The 25,724-nt window shown below is 30.9% G+C and overlaps 1 protein-coding gene and 1 long non-coding RNA gene across 9 annotated transcripts in view; one reads left to right on the forward strand and one right to left on the reverse strand.

The window, feature by feature from the left end:
* Positions 1–23,566, forward strand: LOC144207013 (uncharacterized). The gene is made up of 4 exons (XR_013328545.1): positions 1–1,563; positions 1,659–1,938; positions 23,203–23,405; positions 23,474–23,566. It is a non-coding gene; the product is annotated as an uncharacterized LOC144207013 (long non-coding RNA).
* elf1 (E74-like ETS transcription factor 1) overlaps positions 23,235–25,724 on the reverse strand; it is a 26,822-nt gene continuing 24,332 nt past the window's right edge. For all 8 annotated transcript variants that reach the window (XM_077732176.1, XM_077732175.1, XM_077732182.1 and 5 more), the window contains one exon: positions 23,235–25,477. In XM_077732176.1, the coding sequence (XP_077588302.1) occupies positions 24,766–25,477 (712 nt within the window). In that variant the 3' untranslated portion in view covers positions 23,235–24,765. The remainder of the gene's footprint in view (positions 25,478–25,724) is intronic.

The following is a 25,724-nucleotide window of genomic DNA, read 5'->3' on the forward strand; positions in this document are numbered from 1 at the left end:
AATGTCGCTTTTTAGGAAAAGCCTTACTATACTATGTAGTTATTTAGGACAAAAAAACCTTACTATACTGTCGTTTTTTTTAGGAAAAAAGCCTTACTATACTATGTTGTTTTTTAGGGGGAAAAAGCCTTACTATACTATGTCGTTTTTTTAAAGAAAAAAAGCCTTACTATACTATGTCGTTTTTTTAAGAAAAAAAAAAGCAAATCCGTAGCGACTCCTGTTTCTAGCCAACAGCAAAATGGGATTAAAATGGTGTTTTGCGCTTTTTTTTTTTTGGTTTATTCTATGGAGAAAAGCACTACGGGTTGTGTCTCAGTGAAGTCCAATCTTTTCAGTAAAGTACCCCCTGAGGTCCTTGCGTCGTCTGACTTTAACTCTAAAGCCACATATCTCTCTTCTTTGAAGGATGAGTCGAATGGTTTAACTCCCAAACCATGTGCTCACACCACTTTCTTCTAGACTTTTCTGGACATGTCACTTTTAAACAAGATTCTCGGGGCCGACACATTTTCTTGGGGCGAAACCTGACTTGTCCAAATGTGCTTTTGCATACCTCAAGCAAGTTTGTTTATGGCATGTGTGTATAAAAAGTTTCATTTTCCCCCAACAGCTTTTTCCATGTGTACAGTGCAATGAATTGTTGACCAATCCACAGTGACACCATCTGCAGCAAGATCATGTAATTCTTTGGCGTTGGTCAGAAGGTTGTCTTGGACCATTTTCATCATCCTTTGCCGCCCCAATATTTTTCTTGGCTGCCCACTTTTGGCTTTAACAAGAATTGCCTTTGTGGTGTTTTATTTCTTTGCTAAGTTCCTCATAGTGGAAACTGACAGCTGAAATCTGCTAAAAAGTTTTTGGTTTTTTTCAGGTAGCACGTTCTCTAAATTTGTAAATATTCTTTTGTGAATTTGGTAGTGAAAGACTCAAAATGAAGACTTGGACAACATTTAATGTCTATGAAATAACAATTGATCATCTGGAAAGATATTAGTCCATAAATTATAGCAGCTAATTGGCATACCATAGGCTGTAAGGGGTCGGACATTTAGAAAATAGATTAATATGTCACAAAGACTATGAAAAAAGTGCAATTTGGTGTGGAAAAGCTAGTATAAATGAAAACAACGTAAATTATCAGGCGTACCCAAACATTTTCATTTTCCCCAAAAAAGCTATACTTCAATAGAATTGGATTCCGTTTTTTGTTTGTCTTCAACTTTCTACGTCAGCTATTTTCTAACCCCCATACAAGGTAAAGGGGCATCTTTGTTGTCGACTGCATCCTGCCAAATCCACAGCAGCACTAGGAAACCAATCACTGACGCTATCGCCAACCATTGAACTTAGCATGCATTGCATCTCAAATGAAGTCCTTCTTCTTGTGCGCCTTGGAAGTATCCCTCCTCTAAGCACTCAGGCGGATGTTTACCATCAAAAGATGAGGGGAGAAAGTGGAATGGATGAGCATCTCTCAGGTGAGCGAGGTTCAAAGAAGCTCGCCTCCTTGGTCCTCCTCCTCCTCCCGCTCCTCCCTCGAGGATGGGCTGCTATCATCAAGTGAGGCTCTCAAGCAATTTAATTCCTTTTGTTACTTATCGAGAAAGTGGACTCCTTATTTTCATTTGGAATAATCCTCTCTCGTTTGCTTTTAGATGGAAGGCTAAAAGAGCGGAGAGCGAGGAGAGGCTCCGTATATGGACGGACTTGTGAATGAATCTTCTTCTAACACTGTGTTGGCAGTGCCATCTTCAGACGAGAATGGAAAATGACATTTTCTAGTTACATCCAGGTATCACACGGATAGGCAAACCGGGCAAATGCTGGGCGCCCCAATCAGCAAGGGGAACCCCCGAGGGATAATAAAATGGAAAGACTCTTCAGAAACGACACGAAAAAAACATCATCTGCAAAGGCAACGTGAATATCAGCCTGGTGAGTCATTTAAATATACTTTTTTTAACAGATGTTTAGCAGTTAGAACAGTAAAATACATCCGAAAAATAAATAGTCGAGAAACTTCGTCATGGCTTTGTTGGAGGATTTTTTAGGAATTGTCGAGTTCTGCCATGTTGCATTTAGTACGGTGGGTTAAACGAAGGGCCCCCCCATCCGTACTCCTTTTTTGGCACATGCTGCAGGCGCCATAATGTCAGTCGCCATCCTTCAAGTGCTCCCACAGCGAGGGCGCAGCAGTAAACACTGGAACTGTCAGTTGCCGCAAGCAAAGCCGAAATAGTTCCCTTACATTTTTTTTTTTTTTTTGCGTGACATCTTCTGTCTTTCATAATCATTAAGTACAAAAAAAAAAATAGTTTCATTTAGATCGGTGTATTCTCATTGGAGGAATTTGCGACCAGATCGATGCAAGTGTGGGTGATGAAATTTAAGGCTCGTTTGTTTCTGAACGGGTTGTTTTTTTTTCAAAGATTTTCAAAGGACAAGGCCAGTCTTAAAGTCCATTTAGGCAGGCTTTACACGGCCAGACTTGTTTATTCATTGACGCCTTAGAATGCGCTTCCGGAAATATTGATCTATTTCTTGGTATGAAGGGCAGTGCCCCAACCTGATAAAGCAAAGGTCCATTTAAAAAATAAATTAATGAAATCTTATTATGTAGTCATTATACATGGTATTTATTTTAAGAAGAAATAAGCCATACTATGTATCAGACGTGGGCAATTAATGGCATGGTCATTTTTAAAGAAATAACACTTTACTCTACATAGTCATTTTTTAAAGATAAAACAACCATGTATAATAGGGCGTTTTTCTTAAAAAAACACCATGTATAGTATGGCGTTTTTCTTAAAAAAAAAACGACCATGTATAGTAAAGCTTTTTTTCTTAAAAAAACAACCATGTATAATAAGGCTTTCTTTCTTCCTTTTTTTACTATATTATGTCTTTTTTTAGGGGAAAAAAAGCCTTACTATACCATGTAGTTTTTAAGAAAAAAAGCCTTATGTCGTTTTTTAGGAAAGAAAGACTTACTATACTATGTCGTTTTTTTTTAGGAAAAAAAGCCTTTCTATACTATAACGGTTTTTTTAGGGGAAAAAAGCCTTATTATATGATGTCGTTTTTTTTAGGAAAAAAAGCCTTACCATACTATGTCATTTTTTTTAGGAAAAAAAGCCTTACTATACTATGTCGTTTTTTTTTAGGAAAAAAAGCCTTACTATACTATGTCGTTTTTTTAGGAAAAAAAGCCTTACTATAATACGCCGTTTTTTTAGGGAAAAAAGCCTTACTATACTATGTCGTTTTTTTAGGAAAAAAAGCCTTACTATACTATGTCGTTTTTTTAGGAAAAAAAGCCTTACTATACTATGTCGTTTTTTTATGAAAAAAAAGCCTTACTATAATATGTCGTTTTTTTTTAGGAAAAAAAGCCTTACTATACTATGTCGTTTTTTTAGGAAAATAAGCCTTACTATACTATGTCGTTTTTTTTAGATAAAAAGCCTTACTATACTATGTCGTTTTTTAGGAAAAAAAGCCTTACTATACTATGTCGTTTTTTTAGGAAAAAAAGCCTTACTATACTATGTGTTTTTTTTAGAAAAAAAGCCTTACTATACTATGTCGTTTTTTTAGGAAAAAAAGCCTTACTATACTATGTCGTTTTTTTTAGGAAAAAAAGCCTTACTATACTATGTCGTTTTTTTAGGGAAAAAAGCCTTACTATACTATGTCGTTTTTTTTAGGAAAAAAAGCCTTACTATACTATGTCGTTTTTTAGGAAAAAAAGCCTTACTATACTATGTCATTTTTTTAGATAAAAAGCCTTACTATACTATGTCGTTTTTTTAGGAAAAAAAGCCTTACTATACTATGTCGTTTTTTTAGATAAAAAGCCTTACTATACTATGTCGTTTTTTTAGGAAAAAAAGCCTTACTATACTATGTCGTTTTTTTAGGGAAAAAAGCCTTACTATACTATGTCGTTTTTTTAGGGAAAAAAGCCTTACTATACTATGTCGTTTTTTAGGGAAAAAAGCCTTACTATACTATGTCGTTTTTTAGGAAAAAAAAAGCCTTACTATACTATGTCGTTTTTTTAAGATAAAAAGCCTTACTATACTATGTCGTTTTTTTAGGGAAAAAAGCCTTACTATACTATGTCGTTTTTTTAGGAAAAAAAGCCTTACTATACTATGTCGTTTTTTTTAGGAAAAAAAGCCTTACTATACTATGTCGTTTTTTAGTTAAAAAGCCTTATTATACTATGTCGTTTTTTTTTAGATAAAAAGCCTTACTATACTATGTCGTTTTTTTAGGAAAAAAAGCCTTACTATACTATGTCATTTTTTAGGAAAAAAAGCCTTACTATACTATGTCGTTTTTTTAGGAAAAAAAGCCTTACTATACTATGTCGTTTTTTTAGAAAAAAAAGCCTTACTATACTATGTTGTTTTTTTAGGAAAAAAAGCCTTACTATACTATGTCGTTTTTTTAGGGAAAAAAGCCTTACTATACTATGTCGTTTTTTTAGGGAAAAAAGCCTTACTATACTATGTCGTTTTTTTAGGGAAAAAAGCCTTACTATACTATGTCGTTTTTTAGGGAAAAAAGCCTTACTATACTATGTCGTTTTTTAGGAAAAAAAAAGCCTTACTATACTATGTCGTTTTTTTAAGATAAAAAGCCTTACTATACTATGTCGTTTTTTTAGGGAAAAAAGCCTTACTATACTATGTCGTTTTTTTAGGAAAAAAAGCCTTACTATACTATGTCGTTTTTTTTAGGAAAAAAAGCCTTACTATACTATGTCGTTTTTTAGTTAAAAAGCCTTATTATACTATGTCGTTTTTTTTTAGATAAAAAGCCTTACTATACTATGTCGTTTTTTTAGGAAAAAAAGCCTTACTATACTATGTCATTTTTTAGGAAAAAAAGCCTTACTATACTATGTCGTTTTTTTAGGAAAAAAAGCCTTACTATACTATGTCGTTTTTTTAGAAAAAAAAGCCTTACTATACTATGTTGTTTTTTTAGGAAAAAAAGCCTTACTATACTATGTCGTTTTTTTAGGGAAAAAAGCCTTACTATACTATGTCGTTTTTTTAGGGAAAAAAGCCTTACTATACTATGTCGTTATTTTAGGAAAAAAAGCCTTACTATACTATGTCGTTTTTTAGGAAAAAAAGCCTTACTATACTATGTCGTTTTTAAGGAAAAAAAGCCTTACTATACTATGTCGTTTTTTAGGAAAAAAAGCCTTACCATACTATGTCGTTTTTTTAGGGAAAAAAGCCTTACTATACTATGTCGTTTTTTTTAGGAAAAAAAGCCTTACTATACTATGTCCTTTTTTTAGGAAAAAAAGCCTTACTATATTATGTCGTTTTTTTAGGAAAAAAGCCTTACTATACTATGTCGTTTTTTTAGGGAAAAAAGCCTTACTATACTATGTCGTTTTTTAGGAAAAAAAGCCTTACTATACTATGTCGTTTTTTTTAGGAAAAAAAAGCCTTACTATACTATGTCGTTTTTTAGGAAAAAAAGCCTTACTATACTATGTCGTTTTTTTAGGAAAAAAAGCCTTACTATACTATGTCGTTTTTTTAGGAAAAAAAGCCTTACTATACTATGTCGTTTTTTTAGGAAAAAAAGCCTTACTATACTATGTCGTTTTTTTAGGAAAAAAAGCCTTACTATACTATGTCGTTTTTTTTAGGGAAAAAAGCCTTACTATACTATGTCGTTTTTTTAGGGAAAAAGCCTTACTATACTATGTCGTTTTTTTTAGGGAAAAAAGCCTTACTATACTATGTCGTTTTTTAGGGAAAAAAGCCTTACTATACTATGTCGTTTTTTTAGGAAAAAAAGCCTTACTATACTATGTCGTTTTTTTAGGAAAAAAGCCTTACTATACTATGTCGTTTTTTTAGGGAAAAAAGCCTTACTATACTATGTCGTTTTTTTAGGAAAAAAAGCCTTACTATACTATGCCGTTTTTTTAGGAAAAAAAGCCTTACTATACTATGTCATTTTTTTAGATAAAAAGCCTTACTATACTATGTCGTTTTTTTAGGAAAAAAAGCCTTACTATACTATGGCGTTTTTTTTAGGAAAAAAAGCCTTACTATACTATGTCGTTTTTTTAGGAAAAAAGCCTTACTATACTATGTCGTTTTTTTAGGGAAAAAAGCCTTACTATACTATGTCGTTTTTTAGGGAAAAAAGCCTTACTATACTATGTCGTTTTTTTTAGGAAAAAAAGCCTTACTATACTATGTCGTTTTTTTAGGAAAAAAAGCCTTACTATACTATGTTGTTTTTTTTAGGGAAAAAAGCCTTACTATACTATGTCGTTTTTTTAGGGAAAAAGCCTTACTATACTATGTCGTTTTTTTAGGGAAAAAAGCCTTACTATACTATGTCGTTTTTTTTAGGAAAAAAAGCCTTACTATACTATGTCGTTTTTTAGGAAAAAAAGCCTTACTATACTATGTCGTTTTTTTTAGATAAAAAGCCTTACTATACTATGTCGTTTTTTTAGGGAAAAAAGCCTTACTATACTATGTCGTTTTTTAGGAAAAAAAGCCTTACTATTCTATGTCGTTTTTTTAGGAAAAAAAGCCTTACTATACTATGTCGTTTTTTAGGAAAAAAAGCCTTACTATACTATGTCGTTTTTTTAGGAAAAAAAGCCTTACTATACTATGTCGTTTTTTTAGGAAAAAAAGCCTTACTATACTATGTCGTTTTTTTAGGAAAAAAGCCTTACTATACTATGTCGTTTTTTTAGGGAAAAAAGCCTTACTATACTATGTCGTTTTTTTAGGAAAAAAAGCCTTACTATACTATGTCGTTTTTTTTAGATAAAAAGCCTTACTATACTATGTCGATTTTTTTAGGAAAAAAAGCCTTACTATACTATGTCATTTTTTTAGGGAAAAAAGCCTTACTATACTATGTCATTTTTTTAGGGAAAAAAGCCTTACTATACTATGTCGTTTTTTAGGGAAAAAAAAGCCTTACTATACTATGTCGTTTTTTAGGAAAAAAAGCCTTACTATACTATGTCGTTTTTTTAGGAAAAAAAGCCTTACTATACTATGTCGTTTTTTAGGAAAAAAAGCCTTACTATACTATGTCGTTTTTTTAGGAAAAAAAGCCTTACTATACTATGTCGTTTTTTTAGGAAAAAAAGCCTTACTATACTATGTCGTTTTTTTAGGAAAAAAGCCTTACTATACTATGTCGTTTTTTTAGGAAAAAAAGCCTTACTATACTATGTCGTTTTTTTAGGAAAAAAAGCCTTACTATACTATGTCGTTTTTTTAGATAAAAAGCCTTACTATACTATGTCGTTTTTTTAGGAAAAAAAGCCTTACTATACTATGTCGTTTTTTTAGGAAAAAAAGCCTTACTATACTATGTCGTTTTTTTAGGAAAAAAGCCTTACTATATTCTGTCGTTTTTTAGGGAAAAAAGCCTTACTATACTATGTCGTTTTTTAGGAAAAAAAGCCTTACTATACTATGTCGTTTTTTTAGGAAAAAAAGCCTTACTATACTATGTCGTTTTTTTAGGGAAAAAAGCCTTACTATACTATGTCGTTTTTTTAGGGAAAAAAGCCTTACTATACTATGTCGTTTTTTTAGGGAAAAAAGCCTTACTATACTATGTCGTTTTTTTAGGAAAAAAAGCCTCACTATACTATGTCGTTTTTTTTAGGGAAAAAAGCCTTACTATACTATGTCGTTTTTTTAAGGAAAAAGCCTTACTATACTATGTCGTTTTTTTAGGGAAAAAAGCCTTACTATACTATGTCGTTTTTTTTTAGGAAAAAAAGCCTTACTATACTATGTCGTTTTTTAGGAAAAAAAGCCTTACTAAACTATGTCGTTTTTTTTAGATAAAAAGCCTTACTATACTATGTCGTTTTTTTAGGAAAAAAAGCCTTACTATACTATGTCGTTTTTTTAGATAAAAAGCCTTACTATACTATGTCGTTTTTTTTAGGAAAAAAAGCCTTACTATACTATGTCGTTTTTTTAGGGAAAAAAGCCTTACTATACTATGTCATTTTTTTTAGGGAAAAAAGCCTTACTATACTATGTCGTTTTTTAGGGAAAAAAGCCTTACTATACTATGTCGTTTTTTAGGAAAAAAAAGCCTTACTATACTATGTCGTTTTTTTTAGATAAAAAGCCTTACTATACTATGTCGTTTTTTTAGGAAAAAAAGCCTTACTATACTATGTCGTTTTTTTTAGGGAAAAAAGCCTTACTATACTATGTCGTTTTTTTAGGGAAAAAGCCTTACTATACTATGTCGTTTTTTTAGGGAAAAAAGCCTTACTATACTATGTCGTTTTTTTTAGGAAAAAAAGCCTTACTATACTATGTCGTTTTTTAGGAAAAAAAAGCCTTACTATACTATGTCGTTTTTTTTAGATAAAAAGCCTTACTATACTATGTCGTTTTTTTAGGAAAAAAAGCCTTACTATACTATGTCGTTTTTTTAGGAAAAAAAGCCTTACTATACTATGTCGTTTTTTTTAGGGAAAAAAGCCTTACTATACTATGTCGTTTTTTTAGATAAAAAGCCTTACTATACTATGTCGTTTTTTTAGGAAAAAAGCCTTACTATACTATGTCATTTTTTTAGGGAAAAAAGCCTTACTATGCTATGTCGTTTTTTAGGGAAAAAAAAGCCTTACTATACTATGTCGTTTTTTAGGAAAAAAAGCCTTACTATACTATGTCGTTTTTTTTAGATAAAAAGCCTTACTATACTATGTCGTTTTTTAGGAAAAAAAGCTTTACTATACTATGTCGTTTTTTAGGAAAAAAAAGCCTTACTATACTCTGTCGTTTTTTAGGAAAAAAAGCCTTACCATACTATGTCGTTTTTTTTAGGAAAAAAAGCCCTACTATACTATGTCGTTTTTTTAGGAAAAAAAGCCTTACTATACTATGTCGTTTTTTTAGGAAAAAAAGCCTTACTATACTATGTCGTTTTTTAGGAAAAAAAGCCTTACTATACTATGTCGTTTTTTTAGGAAAAAAAGCCTTACTATACTATGTCGTTTTTTTTAGGAAAAAAAGCCTTACTATACTATGTCGTTTTTTTAGGAAAAAAAAGCCTTACTATACTATGTCGTTTTTTTAGGAAAAAAAAGCCTTACTATACTATGTCGTTTTTTTTAGGGAAAAAAGCCTTACTATACTATGTCATTTTTTTAGATAAAAAGCCTTACTATACTATGTCGTTTTTTTAGGAAAAAAAGCCTTACTATACTATGGCGTTTTTTTTAGGAAAAAAAGCCTTACTATACTATGTCGTTTTTTTAGGAAAAAAGCCTTACTATACTATGTCGTTTTTTTAGGGAAAAAAGCCTTACTATACTATGTCGTTTTTTAGGGAAAAAAGCCTTACTATACTATGTCGTTTTTTTAGGAAAAAAAGCCTTACTATACTATGTCGTTTTTTTAGGGAAAAAAGCCTTACTATACTATGTCGTTTTTTAGGAAAAAAAGCCTTACTATACTATGTCGTTTTTTTTAGGAAAAAAAGCCTTACTATACTATGTCGTTTTTTTAGGAAAAAAAAGCCTTACTATACTATGTCGTTTTTTTACGAAAAAAAAGCCTTACTATACTATGTCGTTTTTTTTAGATAAAAAGCCTTACTATACTATGTCGTTTTTTTTAGGAAAAAAAGCCTTACTATACTATGTCATTTTTTTAGGGAAAAAAGCCTTACTATACTATGTCATTTTTTTAGGGAAAAAAGCCTTACTATACTATGTCGTTTTTTAGGAAAAAAAGCCTTACTATACTATGTCGTTTTTTAGGGAAAAAAGCCTTACTATACTATGTCGTTTTTTAGGAAAAAAAAAGCCTTACTATACTATGTCGTTTTTTTAAGATAAAAAGCCTTACTATACTATGTCGTTTTTTTAGGAAAAAAAGCCTTACTATACTATGGCGTTTTTTTTAGGAAAAAAAGCCTTACTATACTATGTCGTTTTTTTAGGAAAAAAGCCTTACTATACTATGTCGTTTTTTTAGGGAAAAAAGCCTTACTATACTATGTCGTTTTTTAGGGAAAAAAGCCTTACTATACTATGTCGTTTTTTTAGGAAAAAAAGCCTTACTATACTATGTCGTTTTTTTAGGGAAAAAAGCCTTACTATACTATGTCGTTTTTTAGGAAAAAAAGCCTTACTATACTATGTCGTTTTTTTTAGGAAAAAAAGCCTTACTATACTATGTCGTTTTTTTAGGAAAAAAAAGCCTTACTATACTATGTCGTTTTTTTAGGAAAAAAAAGCCTTACTATACTATGTCGTTTTTTTTAGATAAAAAGCCTTACTATACTATGTCGTTTTTTTTAGGAAAAAAAGCCTTACTATACTATGTCATTTTTTTAGGGAAAAAAGCCTTACTATACTATGTCATTTTTTTAGGGAAAAAAGCCTTACTATACTATGTCGTTTTTTAGGAAAAAAAGCCTTACTATACTATGTCGTTTTTTTAGGAAAAAAAGCCTTACTATACTATGTCGTTTTTTAGGAAAAAAAGCCTTACTATACTATGTCGTTTTTTTAGGAAAAAAAGCCTTACTATACTATGTCGTTTTTTTAGGAAAAAAAGCCTTACTATACTATGTCGTTTTTTTAGGAAAAAAGCCTTACTATACTATGTCGTTTTTTTAGGGAAAAAAGCCTTACTATACTATGTCGTTTTTTTAGGAAAAAAAGCCTTACTATACTATGTCGTTTTTTTAGGAAAAAAAGCCTTACTATACTATGTCGTTTTTTTAGATAAAAAGCCTTACTATACTATGTCGTTTTTTTTAGGAAAAAAAGCCTTACTATACTATGTCATTTTTTTAGGAAAAAAAGCCTTACTATACTATGTCATTTTTTTAGGGAAAAAAGCCTTACTATACTATGTCGTTTTTTAGGAAAAAAAGCCTTACTATACTATGTCGTTTTTTTAGGAAAAAAAGCCTTACTATACTATGTCGTTTTTTAGGGAAAAAAAGCCTTACTATACTATGTCGTTTTTTTAGGGAAAAAAGCCTTACTATAATATGTCGTTTTTTTAGGAAAAAAAGCCTTACTATACTATGTCGTTTTTTTAGGAAAAAAAGCCTTACTATACTATGTCGTTTTTTTAGATAAAAAGCCTTACTATACTATGTCGTTTTTTTTAGGAAAAAAAGCCTTACTATACTATGTCGTTTTTTTAGGAAAAAAAGCCTTACTATACTATGTGTTTTTTTTAGAAAAAAAGCCTTACTATACTATGTCGTTTTTTTAGGAAAAAAAGCCTTACTATACTATGTCGTTTTTTTTAGGAAAAAAAGCCTTACTATACTATGTCGTTTTTTTAGGAAAAAAAAGCCTTACTATACTATGTCGTTTTTTTAGGAAAAAAAAGCCTTACTATACTATGTCGTTTTTTTTAGGGAAAAAAGCCTTACTATACTATGTCATTTTTTTAGATAAAAAGCCTTACTATACTATGTCGTTTTTTTAGGAAAAAAAGCCTTACTATACTATGGCGTTTTTTTTAGGAAAAAAAGCCTTACTATACTATGTCGTTTTTTTAGGAAAAAAGCCTTACTATACTATGTCGTTTTTTTTTAGGAAAAAAAGCCCTACTATACTATGTCGTTTTTTTAGGAAAAAAAGCCTTACTATACTATGTCGTTTTTTTAGGAAAAAAAGCCTTACTATACTATGTCGTTTTTTAGGAAAAAAAGCCTTACTATACTATGTCGTTTTTTTAGGAAAAAAAGCCTTACTATACTATGTCGTTTTTTTTAGGAAAAAAAGCCTTACTATACTATGTCGTTTTTTTAGGAAAAAAAAGCCTTACTATACTATGTCGTTTTTTTAGGAAAAAAAAGCCTTACTATACTATGTCGTTTTTTTTAGATAAAAAGCCTTACTATACTATGTCGTTTTTTTTAGGAAAAAAAGCCTTACTATACTATGTCATTTTTTTAGGGAAAAAAGCCTTACTATACTATGTCATTTTTTTAGGGAAAAAAGCCTTACTATACTATGTCGTTTTTTAGGAAAAAAAGCCTTACTATACTATGTCGTTTTTTTAGGAAAAAAAGCCTTACTATACTATGTCGTTTTTTAGGAAAAAAAGCCTTACTATACTATGTCGTTTTTTTAGGAAAAAAAGCCTTACTATACTATGTCGTTTTTTTAGGAAAAAAAGCCTTACTATACTATGTCGTTTTTTTAGGAAAAAAGCCTTACTATACTATGTCGTTTTTTTAGGGAAAAAAGCCTTACTATACTATGTCGTTTTTTTAGGAAAAAAAGCCTTACTATACTATGTCGTTTTTTTAGGAAAAAAAGCCTTACTATACTATGTCGTTTTTTTAGATAAAAAGCCTTACTATACTATGTCGTTTTTTTTAGGAAAAAAAGCCTTACTATACTATGTCATTTTTTTAGGAAAAAAAGCCTTACTATACTATGTCATTTTTTTAGGGAAAAAAGCCTTACTATACTATGTCGTTTTTTAGGAAAAAAAGCCTTACTATACTATGTCGTTTTTTTAGGAAAAAAAGCCTTACTATACTATGTCGTTTTTTAGGAAAAAAAGCCTTACTATACTATGTCGTTTTTTTAGGAAAAAAAGCCTTACTATACTATGTCGTTTTTTTAGGGAAAAAAGCCTTACTATACTATGTCGTTTTTTTAGGAAAAAAAGCCTTACTATACTATGTCGTTTTTTTAGGAAAAAAAGCCTTACTATACTATGTCGTTTTTTTAGATAAAAAGCCTTATATACTATGTCGTTTTTTTTAGGAAAAAAAGCCTTACTATACTATGTCATTTTTTTAGGAAAAAAGCCTTACTATACTATGTCGTTTTTTAGGAAAAAAAGCCTTACTATACTATGTCGTTTTTTTAGGAAAAAAAGCCTTACTATACTATGTCGTTTTTTAGGAAAAAAAGCCTTACTATACTATGTCGTTTTTTTAGGAAAAAAAGCCTTACTATACTATGTCGTTTTTTAGGGAAAAAAAGCCTTACTATACTATGTCGTTTTTTTAGGGAAAAAAGCCTTACTATAATATGTCGTTTTTTTAGGAAAAAAAGCCTTACTATACTATGTCGTTTTTTTAGGAAAAAAAGCCTTACTATACTATGTCGTTTTTTAGATAAAAAAGCCTTACTATACTATGTCGTTTTTTTTAGGAAAAAAAGCCTTACTATACTATGTCATTTTTTTAGGAAAAAAAGCCTTACTATACTATGTCATTTTTTTAGGGAAAAAAGCCTTACTATACTATGTCGTTTTTTAGGAAAAAAAGCCTTACTATACTATGTCGTTTTTTTAGGAAAAAAGCCTTACTATACTATGTCGTTTTTTAGGAAAAAAAGCCTTACTATACTATGTCGTTTTTTTAGGAAAAAAAGCCTTACTATACTATGTCGTTTTTTTAGGGAAAAAAGCCTTACTATACTATGTCGTTTTTTTAGATAAAAAGCCTTACTATACTATGTCGTTTTTTTTAGGAAAAAAAGCCTTACTATACTATGTCATTTTTTTAGGGAAAAAAGCCTTACTATACTATGTCGTTTTTTAGGAAAAAAAGCCTTACTATACTATGTCGTTTTTTTAGGAAAAAAAGCCTTACTATACTATGTCGTTTTTTAGGAAAAAAAGCCTTACTATACTATGTCGTTTTTTTAGGAAAAAAAGCCTTACTATACTATGTCGTTTTTTAGGGAAAAAAAGCCTTACTATACTATGTCGTTTTTTTTTAGATAAAAAGCCTTACTATACTATGTCGTTTTTTTAGGAAAAAAAGCCTTACTATACTATGTCGTTTTTTTTTAGATAAAAAGCCTTACTATACTATGTCGTTTTTTTAGGAAAAAAAGCCTTACTATACTATGTCGTTTTTTTTAGATAAAAAGCCTTACTATACTATGTCGTTTTTTTTAGGAAAAAAAGCCTTACTATACTATGTCGTTTTTTTTTTAGGAAAAAAAGCCTTACTATACTATGTCGTTTTTTAGGAAAAAAAGCCTTACTATACTATGTCGTTTTTTTAGATAAAAAGCCTTACTATACTATGTCGTTTTTTTAGGAAAAAAAGCCTTACTATACTATGTCGTTTTTTTAGATAAAAAGCCTTACTAAACTATGTCGTTTTTTTAGGAAAAAAAGCCTTACTATACTATGTCGTTTTTTTAGGGAAAAAAGCCTTACTATACTATGTCGTTTTTTAGGGAAAAAAGCCTTACTATACTATGTCGTTTTTTTAGGAAAAAAAGCCTTACTATACTATGTCGTTTTTTTAGGAAAAAAAGCCTTACTATACTATGTCGTTTTTTTTAGGGAAAAAAGCCTTACTATACTATGTCGTTTTTTTAGGGAAAAAGCCTTACTATACTATGTCGTTTTTTTAGGGAAAAAAGCCTTACTATACTATGTCGTTTTTTTTAGGAAAAAAAGCCTTACTATACTATGTCGTTTTTTAGGAAAAAAAGCCTTACTATACTATGTCGTTTTTTTTAGATAAAAAGCCTTACTATACTATGTCGTTTTTTTAGGAAAAAAAGCCTTACTATACTATGTCGTTTTTTTTAGATAAAAAGCCTTACTATACTATGTCGTTTTTTTAGGAAAAAAAGCCTTACTATACTATGTCGTTTTTTTAGGGGAAAAAGCCTTACTATACTATGTCGTTTTTTTAGGGAAAAAAGCCTTACTATACTATGTCGTTTTTTAGGGAAAAAAGCCTTACTATACTATGTCGTTTTTTAGGAAAAAAAAGCCTTACTATACTATGTCGTTTTTTTTAGATAAAAAGCCTTACTATACTATGTCGTTTTTTTAGGAAAAAAAGCCTTACTATACTATGTCGTTTTTTAGGAAAAAAAGCCTTACTATACTATGTCGTTTTTTTAGGAAAAAAAGCCTTACTATACTATGTCGTTTTTTTAGGAAAAAAAGCCTTACTATACTATGTCGTTTTTTTAGGAAAAAAGCCTTACTATACTATGTCGTTTTTTTAGGGAAAAAAGCCTTACTATACTATGTCGTTTTTTAAGGAAAAAAAGCCTTACTATACTATGTCGTTTTTTTAGGAAAAAAAGCCTTACTATACTATGTCGTTTTTTTAGATAAAAAGCCTTACTATACTATGTCGTTTTTTTAGGAAAAAAAGCCTTACTATACTATGTCATTTTTTTAGGGAAAAAAGCCTTACAATACTATGTCATTTTTTTTGGGAAAAAAGCCTTACTATACTATGTCGTTTTTTAGGAAAAAAAGCCTTACTATACTATGTCGTTTTTTTAGGAAAAAAAGCCTTACTATACTATGTCGTTTTTTAGGAAAAAAAGCCTTACTATACTATGTCGTTTTTTAGGAAAAAAAAGCCTTACTATACTCTGTCGTTTTTTAGGAAAAAAAGCCTTACCATACTATGTCGTTTTTTTTTAGGAAAAAAAGCCCTACTATACTATGTCGTTTTTTTAGGAAAAAAAGCCTTACTATACTATGTCGTTTTTTTAGGAAAAAAAGCCTTACTATACTATGTCGTTTTTTAGGAAAAAAAGCCTTACTATACTATGTCGTTTTTTTAGGAAAAAAAGCCTTACTATACTATGTCGTTTTTTTTAGGAAAAAAAGCCTTACTATACTATGTCGTTTTTTTAGGAAAAAAAAGCCTTACTATACTATGTCGTTTTTTTAGGAAAAAAAAGCCTTACTATACTATGTCGTTTTTTTTAGATAAAAAGCCTTACTATACTATGTCGTTTTTTTTAGGAAAAAAAGCCTTACTATACTATGTCATTTTTTTAGGGAAAAAAGCCTTACTATACTATGTCATTTTTTTAGGGAAAAAAGCCTTACTATACTATGTCGTTTTTTAGGAAAAAAAGCCTTACTATACTATGTCGTTTTTTTAGGAAAAAAAGCCTTACTATACTATGTCGTTTTTTAGGAAAAAAAGCCTTACTATACTATGTCGTTTTTTTAGGAAAAAAAGCCTTACTATACTATGTCGTTTTTTAGGAAAAAAAGCCTTACTATACTATGTCGTTTTTTTAGATAAAAAGCCTTACTATACTATGTCGTTTTTTTTAGGAAAAAAAGCCTTACTATACTATGTCATTTTTTTAGGAAAAAAAGCCTTACTATACTATGTCATTTTTTTAGGGAAAAAAGCCTTACTATACTATGTCGTTTTTTAGGAAAAAAAGCCTTACTATACTATGTCGTTTTTTTAGGAAAAAAAGCCTTACTATACTATGTCGTTTTTTAGGAAAAAAAGCCTTACTATACTATGTCGTTTTTTTAGGAAAAAAAGCCTTACTATACTATGTCGTTTTTTAGGGAAAAAAAGCCTTACTATACTATGTCGTTTTTTTTTTAGATAAAAAGCCTTACTATACTATGTCGTTTTTTTAGGAAAAAAAGCCTTACTATACTATGTCGTTTTTTTAGATAAAAAGCCTTACTATACTATGTCGTTTTTTTTAGGAAAAAAAGCCTTACTATACTATGTCATTTTTTTAGGGAAAAAAGCCTTACTATACTATGTCATTTTTTTAGGGAAAAAAGCCTTACTATACTATGTCGTTTTTTAGGAAAAAAAGCCTTACTTTACTATGTCGTTTTTTTAGGAAAAAAAGCCTTACTATACTATGTCGTTTTTTAGGAAAAAAAGCCTTACTATACTATGTCGTTTTTTTAGGAAAAAAAGCCTTACTATACTATGTCGTTTTTTTAGGAAAAAAAGCCTTACTATACTATGTCGTTTTTTTAGGAAAAAAGCCTTACTATACTATGTCGTTTTTTTAGGGAAAAAAGCCTTACTATACTATGTCGTTTTTTTAGGAAAAAAAGCCTTACTATACTATGTCGTTTTTTTAGGAAAAAAAGCCTTACTATACTATGTCGTTTTTTTAGATAAAAAGCCTTACTATACTATGTCGTTTTTTTTAGGAAAAAAAGCCTTACTATACTATGTCATTTTTTTAGGGAAAAAAGCCTTACTATACTATGTCGTTTTTTAGGAAAAAAAGCCTTACTATACTATGTCGTTTTTTTTAGGAAAAAAAGCCTTACTATACTATGTCGTTTTTTAGGAAAAAAAGCCTTACTATACTATGTCGTTTTTTTAGGAAAAAAAGCCTTACTATACTATGTCGTTTTTTAGGGAAAAAAAGCCTTACTATACTATGTCGTTTTTTTTTTTAGATAAAAAGCCTTACTATACTATGTCGTTTTTTTAGGAAAAAAAGCCTTACTATACTATGTCGTTTTTTTTAGATAAAAAGCCTTACTATACTATGTCGTTTTTTTAGGAAAAAAAGCCTTACTATACTATGTCGTTTTTTTTAGATAAAAAGCCTTACTATACTATGTCGTTTTTTTTAGGAAAAAAAGCCTTACTATACTATGTCGTTTTTTTTTTAGGAAAAAAAGCCTTACTATACTATGTCGTTTTTTAGGAAAAAAAGCCTTACTATACTATGTCGTTTTTTTTAGATAAAAAGCCTTACTATACTATGTCGTTTTTTTAGGAAAAAAAGCCTTACTATACTATGTCGTTTTTTTAGATAAAAAGCCTTACTATACTATGTCGTTTTTTTTAGGAAAAAAAGCCTTACTATACTATGTCATTTTTTTAGGGAAAAAAGCCTTACTATACTATGTCATTTTTTTAGGGAAAAAAGCCTTACTATACTATGTCGTTTTTTAGGAAAAAAAGCCTTACTATACTATGTCGTTTTTTTAGGAAAAAAAGCCTTACTATACTATGTCGTTTTTTAGGAAAAAAATCCTTACTATACTATGTCGTTTTTTTAGGAAAAAAAGCCTTACTATACTATGTCGTTTTTTTAGGAAAAAAAGCCTTACTATACTATGTCGTTTTTTTAGGAAAAAAGCCTTACTATACTATGTCGTTTTTTTAGGGAAAAAAGCCTTACTATACTATGTCGTTTTTTTAGGAAAAAAAGCCTTACTATACTATGTCGTTTTTTTAGGAAAAAAAGCCTTACTATACTATGTCGTTTTTTTAGGAAAAAAGCCTTACTATACTATGTCGTTTTTTTAGGGAAAAAAGCCTTACTATACTATGTCGTTTTTTAGGAAAAAAAGCCTTACTATACTATGTCGTTTTTTTTAGGAAAAAAAGCCTTACTATACTATGTCGTTTTTTTAGGAAAAAAAGCCTTACTATACTATGTCGTTTTTTTAGGAAAAAAAGCCTTACTATACTATGTCGTTTTTTTAGGGAAAAAAGCCTTACTATACTATGTCGTTTTTTAGGAAAAAAAGCCTTACTATACTATGTCGTTTTTTTTAGGAAAAAAAGCCTTACTATACTATGTCGTTTTTTTAGGAAAAAAAGCCTTACTATACTATGTCGTTTTTTTAGGAAAAAAAGCCTTACTATACTATGTCGTTTTTTTAGGGAAAAAAGCCTTACTATACTATGTCGTTTTTTTAGGGAAAAAAGCCTTACTATACTATGTCGTTTTTTTAGGAAAAAAAGCCTTACTATACTATGTCGTTTTTTAGTTAAAAAGCCTTACTATACTATGTCGTTTTTTTTTAGATAAAAAGCCTTACTATACTATGTCGTTTTTTTAGGAAAAAAAGCCTTACTATACTATGTCATTTTTTAGGAAAAAAAGCCTTACTATACTATGTCGTTTTTTTAGGAAAAAAAGCCTTACTATACTATGTCGTTTTTTTAGAAAAAAAAGCCTTACTATACTATGTTGTTTTTTTAGGAAAAAAAAGCCTTACTATACTATGTCGTTTTTTTAGGAAAAAAGCCTTACTATACTATGTCGTTTTTTTAGGAAAAAAAGCATTACTATACTATGTCGTTTTTTTAGGAAAAAAAGCCTTACTATACTATGTCGTTTTTTAGGAAAAAAAGCCTTACTATACCATGTCGTTTTTTTAGGAAAAAAAGCCTTACTATACTATGTCATTTTTTCAGGAAAAAAAGCCTTACTATACTATGTCGTTTTTTTAGGAAAAAAAGCCTTACTATACTATGTCGTTTTTAAGGGAAAAAAGCCTTACTATACTATGTCATTTTTTCAGGAAAAAAAGCCTTACTATACGATGTCGTTTTTTTAGGAAAAAAAAGCCTTACTATACTATGTCGTTTTTTGGGGAAAAAAAGCCTTACTATACTATGTCGTTTTTTGGGGGAAAAAAGCCTTACTATACTATGTCGTTTTTTAGGGAAAAAAAGCCTTACTATACTATGTCGTTTTTTAGGAAAAAAAGCCTTACTATACTATGTCGTTTTTTTAGGAAAAAAAGCCTTACTATACTATGTCGTTTTTTAAGGAAAAAAAGCCTTACTATACTATGTCGTTTTTTAGGGAAAAAAGCCTTACTATACTATGTCGTTTTTTTAGGAAAAAAAGCCTTACTATACTATGTCGTTTTTTTAGGAAAAAAAGCCTTACTATACTATGTCGTTTTTTTAGGAAAAAAAGCCTTACTATACTATGTCGTTTTTTTAGGAAAAAAAGCCTTACTATACTATGTCGTTTTTTAGGAAAAAAATCCTTACTATACTATGTCGTTTTTTTAGGAAAAAAAGCCTTACTATACTATGTCGTTTTTTTAGGAAAAAAAGCCTTACTATACTATGTCGTTTTTTTAGGAAAAAAGCCTTACTATACTATGTCGTTTTTTTAGGGAAAAAAGCCTTACTATACTATGTCGTTTTTTTAGGAAAAAAAGCCTTACTATACTATGTCGTTTTTTTAGGAAAAAAAGCCTTACTATACTATGTCGTTTTTTTAGGAAAAAAGCCTTACTATACTATGTCGTTTTTTTAGGGAAAAAAGCCTTACTATACTATGTCGTTTTTTAGGAAAAAAAGCCTTACTATACTATGTCGTTTTTTTTAGGAAAAAAAGCCTTACTATACTATGTCGTTTTTTTAGGAAAAAAAGCCTTACTATACTATGTCGTTTTTTTAGGAAAAAAAGCCTTACTATACTATGTCGTTTTTTTAGGGAAAAAAGCCTTACTATACTATGTCGTTTTTTAGGAAAAAAAGCCTTACTATACTATGTCGTTTTTTTTAGGAAAAAAAGCCTTACTATACTATGTCGTTTTTTTAGGAAAAAAAGCCTTACTATACTATGTCGTTTTTTTAGGAAAAAAAGCCTTACTATACTATGTCGTTTTTTTAGGGAAAAAAGCCTTACTATACTATGTCGTTTTTTTAGGGAAAAAAGCCTTACTATACTATGTCGTTTTTTTAGGAAAAAAAGCCTTACTATACTATGTCGTTTTTTAGTTAAAAAGCCTTACTATACTATGTCGTTTTTTTTTAGATAAAAAGCCTTACTATACTATGTCGTTTTTTTAGGAAAAAAAGCCTTACTATACTATGTCATTTTTTAGGAAAAAAAGCCTTACTATACTATGTCGTTTTTTTAGGAAAAAAAGCCTTACTATACTATGTCGTTTTTTTAGAAAAAAAAGCCTTACTATACTATGTTGTTTTTTTAGGAAAAAAAAGCCTTACTATACTATGTCGTTTTTTTAGGAAAAAAGCCTTACTATACTATGTCGTTTTTTTAGGAAAAAAAGCATTACTATACTATGTCGTTTTTTTAGGAAAAAAAGCCTTACTATACTATGTCGTTTTTTAGGAAAAAAAGCCTTACTATACCATGTCGTTTTTTTAGGAAAAAAAGCCTTACTATACTATGTCATTTTTTCAGGAAAAAAAGCCTTACTATACTATGTCGTTTTTTTAGGAAAAAAAGCCTTACTATACTATGTCGTTTTTAAGGGAAAAAAGCCTTACTATACTATGTCATTTTTTCAGGAAAAAAAGCCTTACTATACGATGTCGTTTTTTTAGGAAAAAAAAGCCTTACTATACTATGTCGTTTTTTGGGGAAAAAAAGCCTTACTATACTATGTCGTTTTTTGGGGGAAAAAAGCCTTACTATACTATGTCGTTTTTTAGGGAAAAAAAGCCTTACTATACTATGTCGTTTTTTAGGAAAAAAAGCCTTACTATACTATGTCGTTTTTTTAGGAAAAAAAGCCTTACTATACTATGTCGTTTTTTAAGGAAAAAAAGCCTTACTATACTATGTCGTTTTTTAGGGAAAAAAGCCTTACTATACTATGTCGTTTTTTTAGGAAAAAAAGCCTTACTATACTATGTCGTTTTTTTAGGAAAAAAAGCCTTACTATACTATGTCGTTTTTTTAGGAAAAAAAGCCTTACTATACTATGTCGTTTTTTTAGGAAAAAAAGCCTTACTATACTATGTCGTTTTTTAGGAAAAAAAGCCTTACTATACTATGTCGTTTTTTTAGGAAAAAAAGCCTTACTAAACTATGTCGTTTTTTTAGGAAAAAATGCCTTACTATACTATGTCGTTTTTTAGGAAAAAAAGCCTTACTATACTTTGTCGTTTTTTTTAGGAAAAAAAGCCTTACTATACTATGTCGTTTTTTTAGGAAAAAAAGCCTTACTATACTATGTCGTTTTTTTAGGAAAAAAAGCCTTACTATACTATGTCATTTTTTCAGGAAAAAAAGCCTTACTATACTATGTCGTTTTTTTAGGAAAAAAAGCCTTACTATACTATGTCGTTTTTTGGGGAAAAAAAGCCTTACTATACTATGTCGTTTTTTTAGGAAAAAAAGCCTTACTATACTATGTCGTTTTTTTAGGAAAAAAAGCCTTACTATACTATGTCGTTTTTTTAGGAAAAAAAGCCTTACTATACTATGTCGTTTTTTAGGAAAAAAAGCCTTACTATACTATGTCGTTTTTTTAGGAAAAAAAGCCTTACTAAACCATGTCGTTTTTTTAGGAAAAAATGCCTTACTATACTATGTCGTTTTTTTAGGAAAAAATGCCTTACTATACTATGTCGTTTTTTTTAGGAAAAAAAGCCTTACTATACTATGTCGTTTTTTTAGGAAAAAAAGCATTACTATACTATGTCGTTTTTTTAGGAAAAAAAGCCTTACTATACTATGTCGTTTTTTAGGAAAAAAAGCCTTACTATACTATGTTGTTTTTTTAGGGAAAAAAGCCTTACTATACTATGTCGTTTTTTTAGGAAAAAAAGCCTTACTATACTATGTCGTTTTTTTAGGAAAAAAAGCCTTACTATACTATGTCGTTTTTTTAGATAAAAAGCCTTACTATACTATGTCGTTTTTTTTAGGAAAAAAAGCCTTACTATACTATGTCGTTTTTTTAGATAAAAAGCCTTACTATACTATGTCGATTTTTTTAGGAAAAAAAGCCTTACTATACTATGTCATTTTTTTAGGGAAAAAAGCCTTACTATACTATGTCATTTTTTTAGGGAAAAAAGCCTTACTATACTATGTCGTTTTTTAGGGAAAAAAAAGCCTTACTATACTATGTCGTTTTTTAGGAAAAAAAGCCTTACTATACTATGTCGTTTTTTTAGGAAAAAAAGCCTTACTATACTATGTCGTTTTTTAGGAAAAAAAGCCTTACTATACTATGTCGTTTTTTTTAGGAAAAAAAGCCTTACTATACTATGTCGTTTTTTAGGAAAAAAAGCCTTACTATACTATGTCGTTTTTTTAGGAAAAAAAGCCTTACTATACTATGTCGTTTTTTAGGAAAAAAAGCCTTACTATACTATGTCGTTTTTTTAGGAAAAAAGCCTTACTATACTATGTCGTTTTTTTAGGGAAAAAAGCCTTACTATACTATGTCGTTTTTTTAGGAAAAAAAGCCTTACTATACTATGTCGTTTTTTTAGATAAAAAGCCTTACTATACTATGTCGATTTTTTTAGGAAAAAAAGCCTTACTATACTATGTCATTTTTTTAGGGAAAAAAAGCCTTACTATACTATGTCGTTTTTTAGGAAAAAAAGCCTTACTATACTATGTCGTCTGTTTTAGATAAAAAGCCTTACTATACCATGTCGTTTTTTTAGGAAAAAAAGCCTTACTATACTATGTCGTTTTTTTAGGGGAAAAAGCCTTACTATACATTGTCGTTTTTTTAGGGAAAAAAGCCTTACTATACATTGTCGTTTTTTAAAGATAAAACGTCTTACTTTACATGGTCACTTTTAAAGATAAAACGCTTTACTATACATGGTCATTTCAAGAAATAATGCTTTACACTATACTTTTTATTTATGTAAGGGTTTCCACTTTTTTCTGCTTTGTAGAGATCTTAGAGTCACAAGAAAAGACACCCAAGAAGCCAAAGAAATTTACTCCATTCAGCATAAAGAAGGCAACTGACAATCAACAGTCACAAACAAAGAACAGTGCTTTAAGGCAAGGCCGGTCTACATTGAAGTTCTACAAATACAGAGCTGGAGGGGAAGTAGCAGCAAAGACAAGATCTGGATTACAAAATGTCTCCAGTGTAAGTCGTGATTGTCATCATCTTGCATATATTTCGACATGATGCATACATTCAGCTTGTCTTTACAGGTCAAAACGAGTCTGCAGTTGGAACACCTCCTGCTCTGCGCCACCAAGTCAGCGTCCACTTTTGGGTAAATTGGGCGTAAGGTATCGCCAACTGAGGTAATGGGGTCGTTGGGATTAATGGGGGGGGGGGGGGGGGGGGTGTCTGTGTTTGACTTGGTGGCGCGAGAGCAGGGAGGAAACTTAAAAATGAAAAGAGCAATGATACAGAAAAGGCATTGAATTATTGTTTTTTTTTTAATATATCCATACTGACTTATTCTTTAGATACTGATTTGTAAGGCTTTAAATGTTTCAGCCTGCGGAGTGGAGGAAAGGTTCTAACACACACTAAGCAGGATATGTACAACAGCACATGGGAACAATAACAAGAGAATTGTCTTCTAAAAAAAAAAGCAGTTTATATAGTCGTGAGGGAAAAAATGGTTTTTTAAATTCCTGATGCTAAAAGTGAATATTTTTTATATGTTCCCTCATGTAAATAGAGTAAAAATGTGCCTTTTTTATACAGAATTTAGAAATTCACAAAATAAATAAAGTTTGGCATGGCCTTAACATTGAATCTCCAGCGTATATATCATTTGTATATATACATAGTGAGATCCATGCCTGTTCCATTTTACCTTAGAGGCATTTGAACTTTCTTCTTCTTTTGTTTTATTAATAAATGCCCTATTCTACTTTGGACAGTCTATTGTGAAAAAGGCAAGCATGTCTTCTGCAAAGCGCGACGCAGGGGACATGTTTGACTTTGTTTTGGCTTCTAAGAAAATAAACTATTCCAGGTTGAAGTCCCAAATCCATTCGATGAGTTCTGTTCACGCACATGGGTTCCTGGCCTAAGATCTTCAGGAATGAATTTCCTCCAAATGTTTTGGATTCTGTGGTCTGAGTTTTGATGGCTACTGAGCCAAGTCTCTTTTATTTATCCAGAATTGACAAGTCTGCTGCGTTACACAAGACAACTGGCACATTTGCCGCCACGGCATCTGACGGCTGTTCTCTTTAAGGAGGGAGTTTGGTGCAAGTGAGTATCTTTCCGAGTCTTAAATGTGAAATGTGACATCTTTGAAAAATCGTAATGATTCCAACTTTATGTTCCTTTAGGCACATTGTCACAGAAAAAAGGGAGTAAACGATTCCATCCTGAGGCTGAACTGGCCAACCTTGATTGAGAGGCACAGGAATGTCTGACGTCGGAGGAGATTGCAACAATATGGATCCAATTAAGAAAATGGGTAAGAAAAAACAACAACCACCAAATAGTCCTCGTGTTGCTTTCTCCTGGAAGCCTGTCAAGCTTCGGCAGGCTCCGTCTTAATTTGGATAAAGTTTGCGGGAATCTGCACGGAGAGGGGGAGTTCCTGCAGACCTTTGATGGCCTGTTGGGGTTGCAGGGACATCTCCCCCCGCACCTCCAGCTCTTCCACTGGGGTGAGGCCTTCGCACGGACTGCCGCTCTGGGAAGAGAATACGTTGAAGGTGGGAACCTGGCCGAAATTGTGACTGGCGTCGATGATCACAGTCCTGTATTGCAGCTCGGCCTCGCCGGCGTCCACTTCGTCCTTGGAGAAGGTGTCGGCCAGAGAGGGGTCGCCATTGACCGTGGAGTGCGGGTAACCCGAGTCTGTCATCTCCTCCTTGACTTGCAGCCCGAACAAGTCAGCCGACTTCAGCACGGTGGCGATGACGGTGCCGGGCTGTTGCGCCACCATGGTTTGTCCGCAGGTGGTGTTGATGGTGAGCAGGTGCGGGAGGCCGGATGCCGGGGTGATGGAACCGGGGCAGCCGGCGGATGGGCTGAGGGTGGCCATCAGCAGCTGTTGGTGGAGAGTGTCCTGGAGGCCGTTGGCTGGCTGGATTGTCAGAACGTCGTTGGCCATGGTCGTGTTGGAGTGGAGGAGCGTGGCGCAGTGACCGGAGTCCCCGTTGGGAAGAACGGTGGTGAGGGGAAGAGAACCCGGGGATGTCAGGACAACCGGCAGCGAAGTGGAGGAGCTCGGCGACCTGGGGCGACAAAGGCAAGAATGCTTGTGTTTAAAAGTCAAGTCTTCACTCGGCACAATTTCAAACAGCATTTGACCTGATATGAATGGCTTAACTAAATGTATCTTGTTTGACTGCCCTTGATGGCAATAGGTTTTAAAAAAAAAAGATCATGTATAGAAAAATACCAACACATACTGTGTAAAATTGTAAAACTAATATATGTGATAATAAATACATGCTGAAGTTTGGCATTTGTATCTTTTCA

Source organism: Stigmatopora nigra, chromosome 14 (assembly GCF_051989575.1).
Source record: "Stigmatopora nigra isolate UIUO_SnigA chromosome 14, RoL_Snig_1.1, whole genome shotgun sequence".
Classification (NCBI taxonomy): Eukaryota; Metazoa; Chordata; class Actinopteri; order Syngnathiformes; family Syngnathidae; genus Stigmatopora; species Stigmatopora nigra.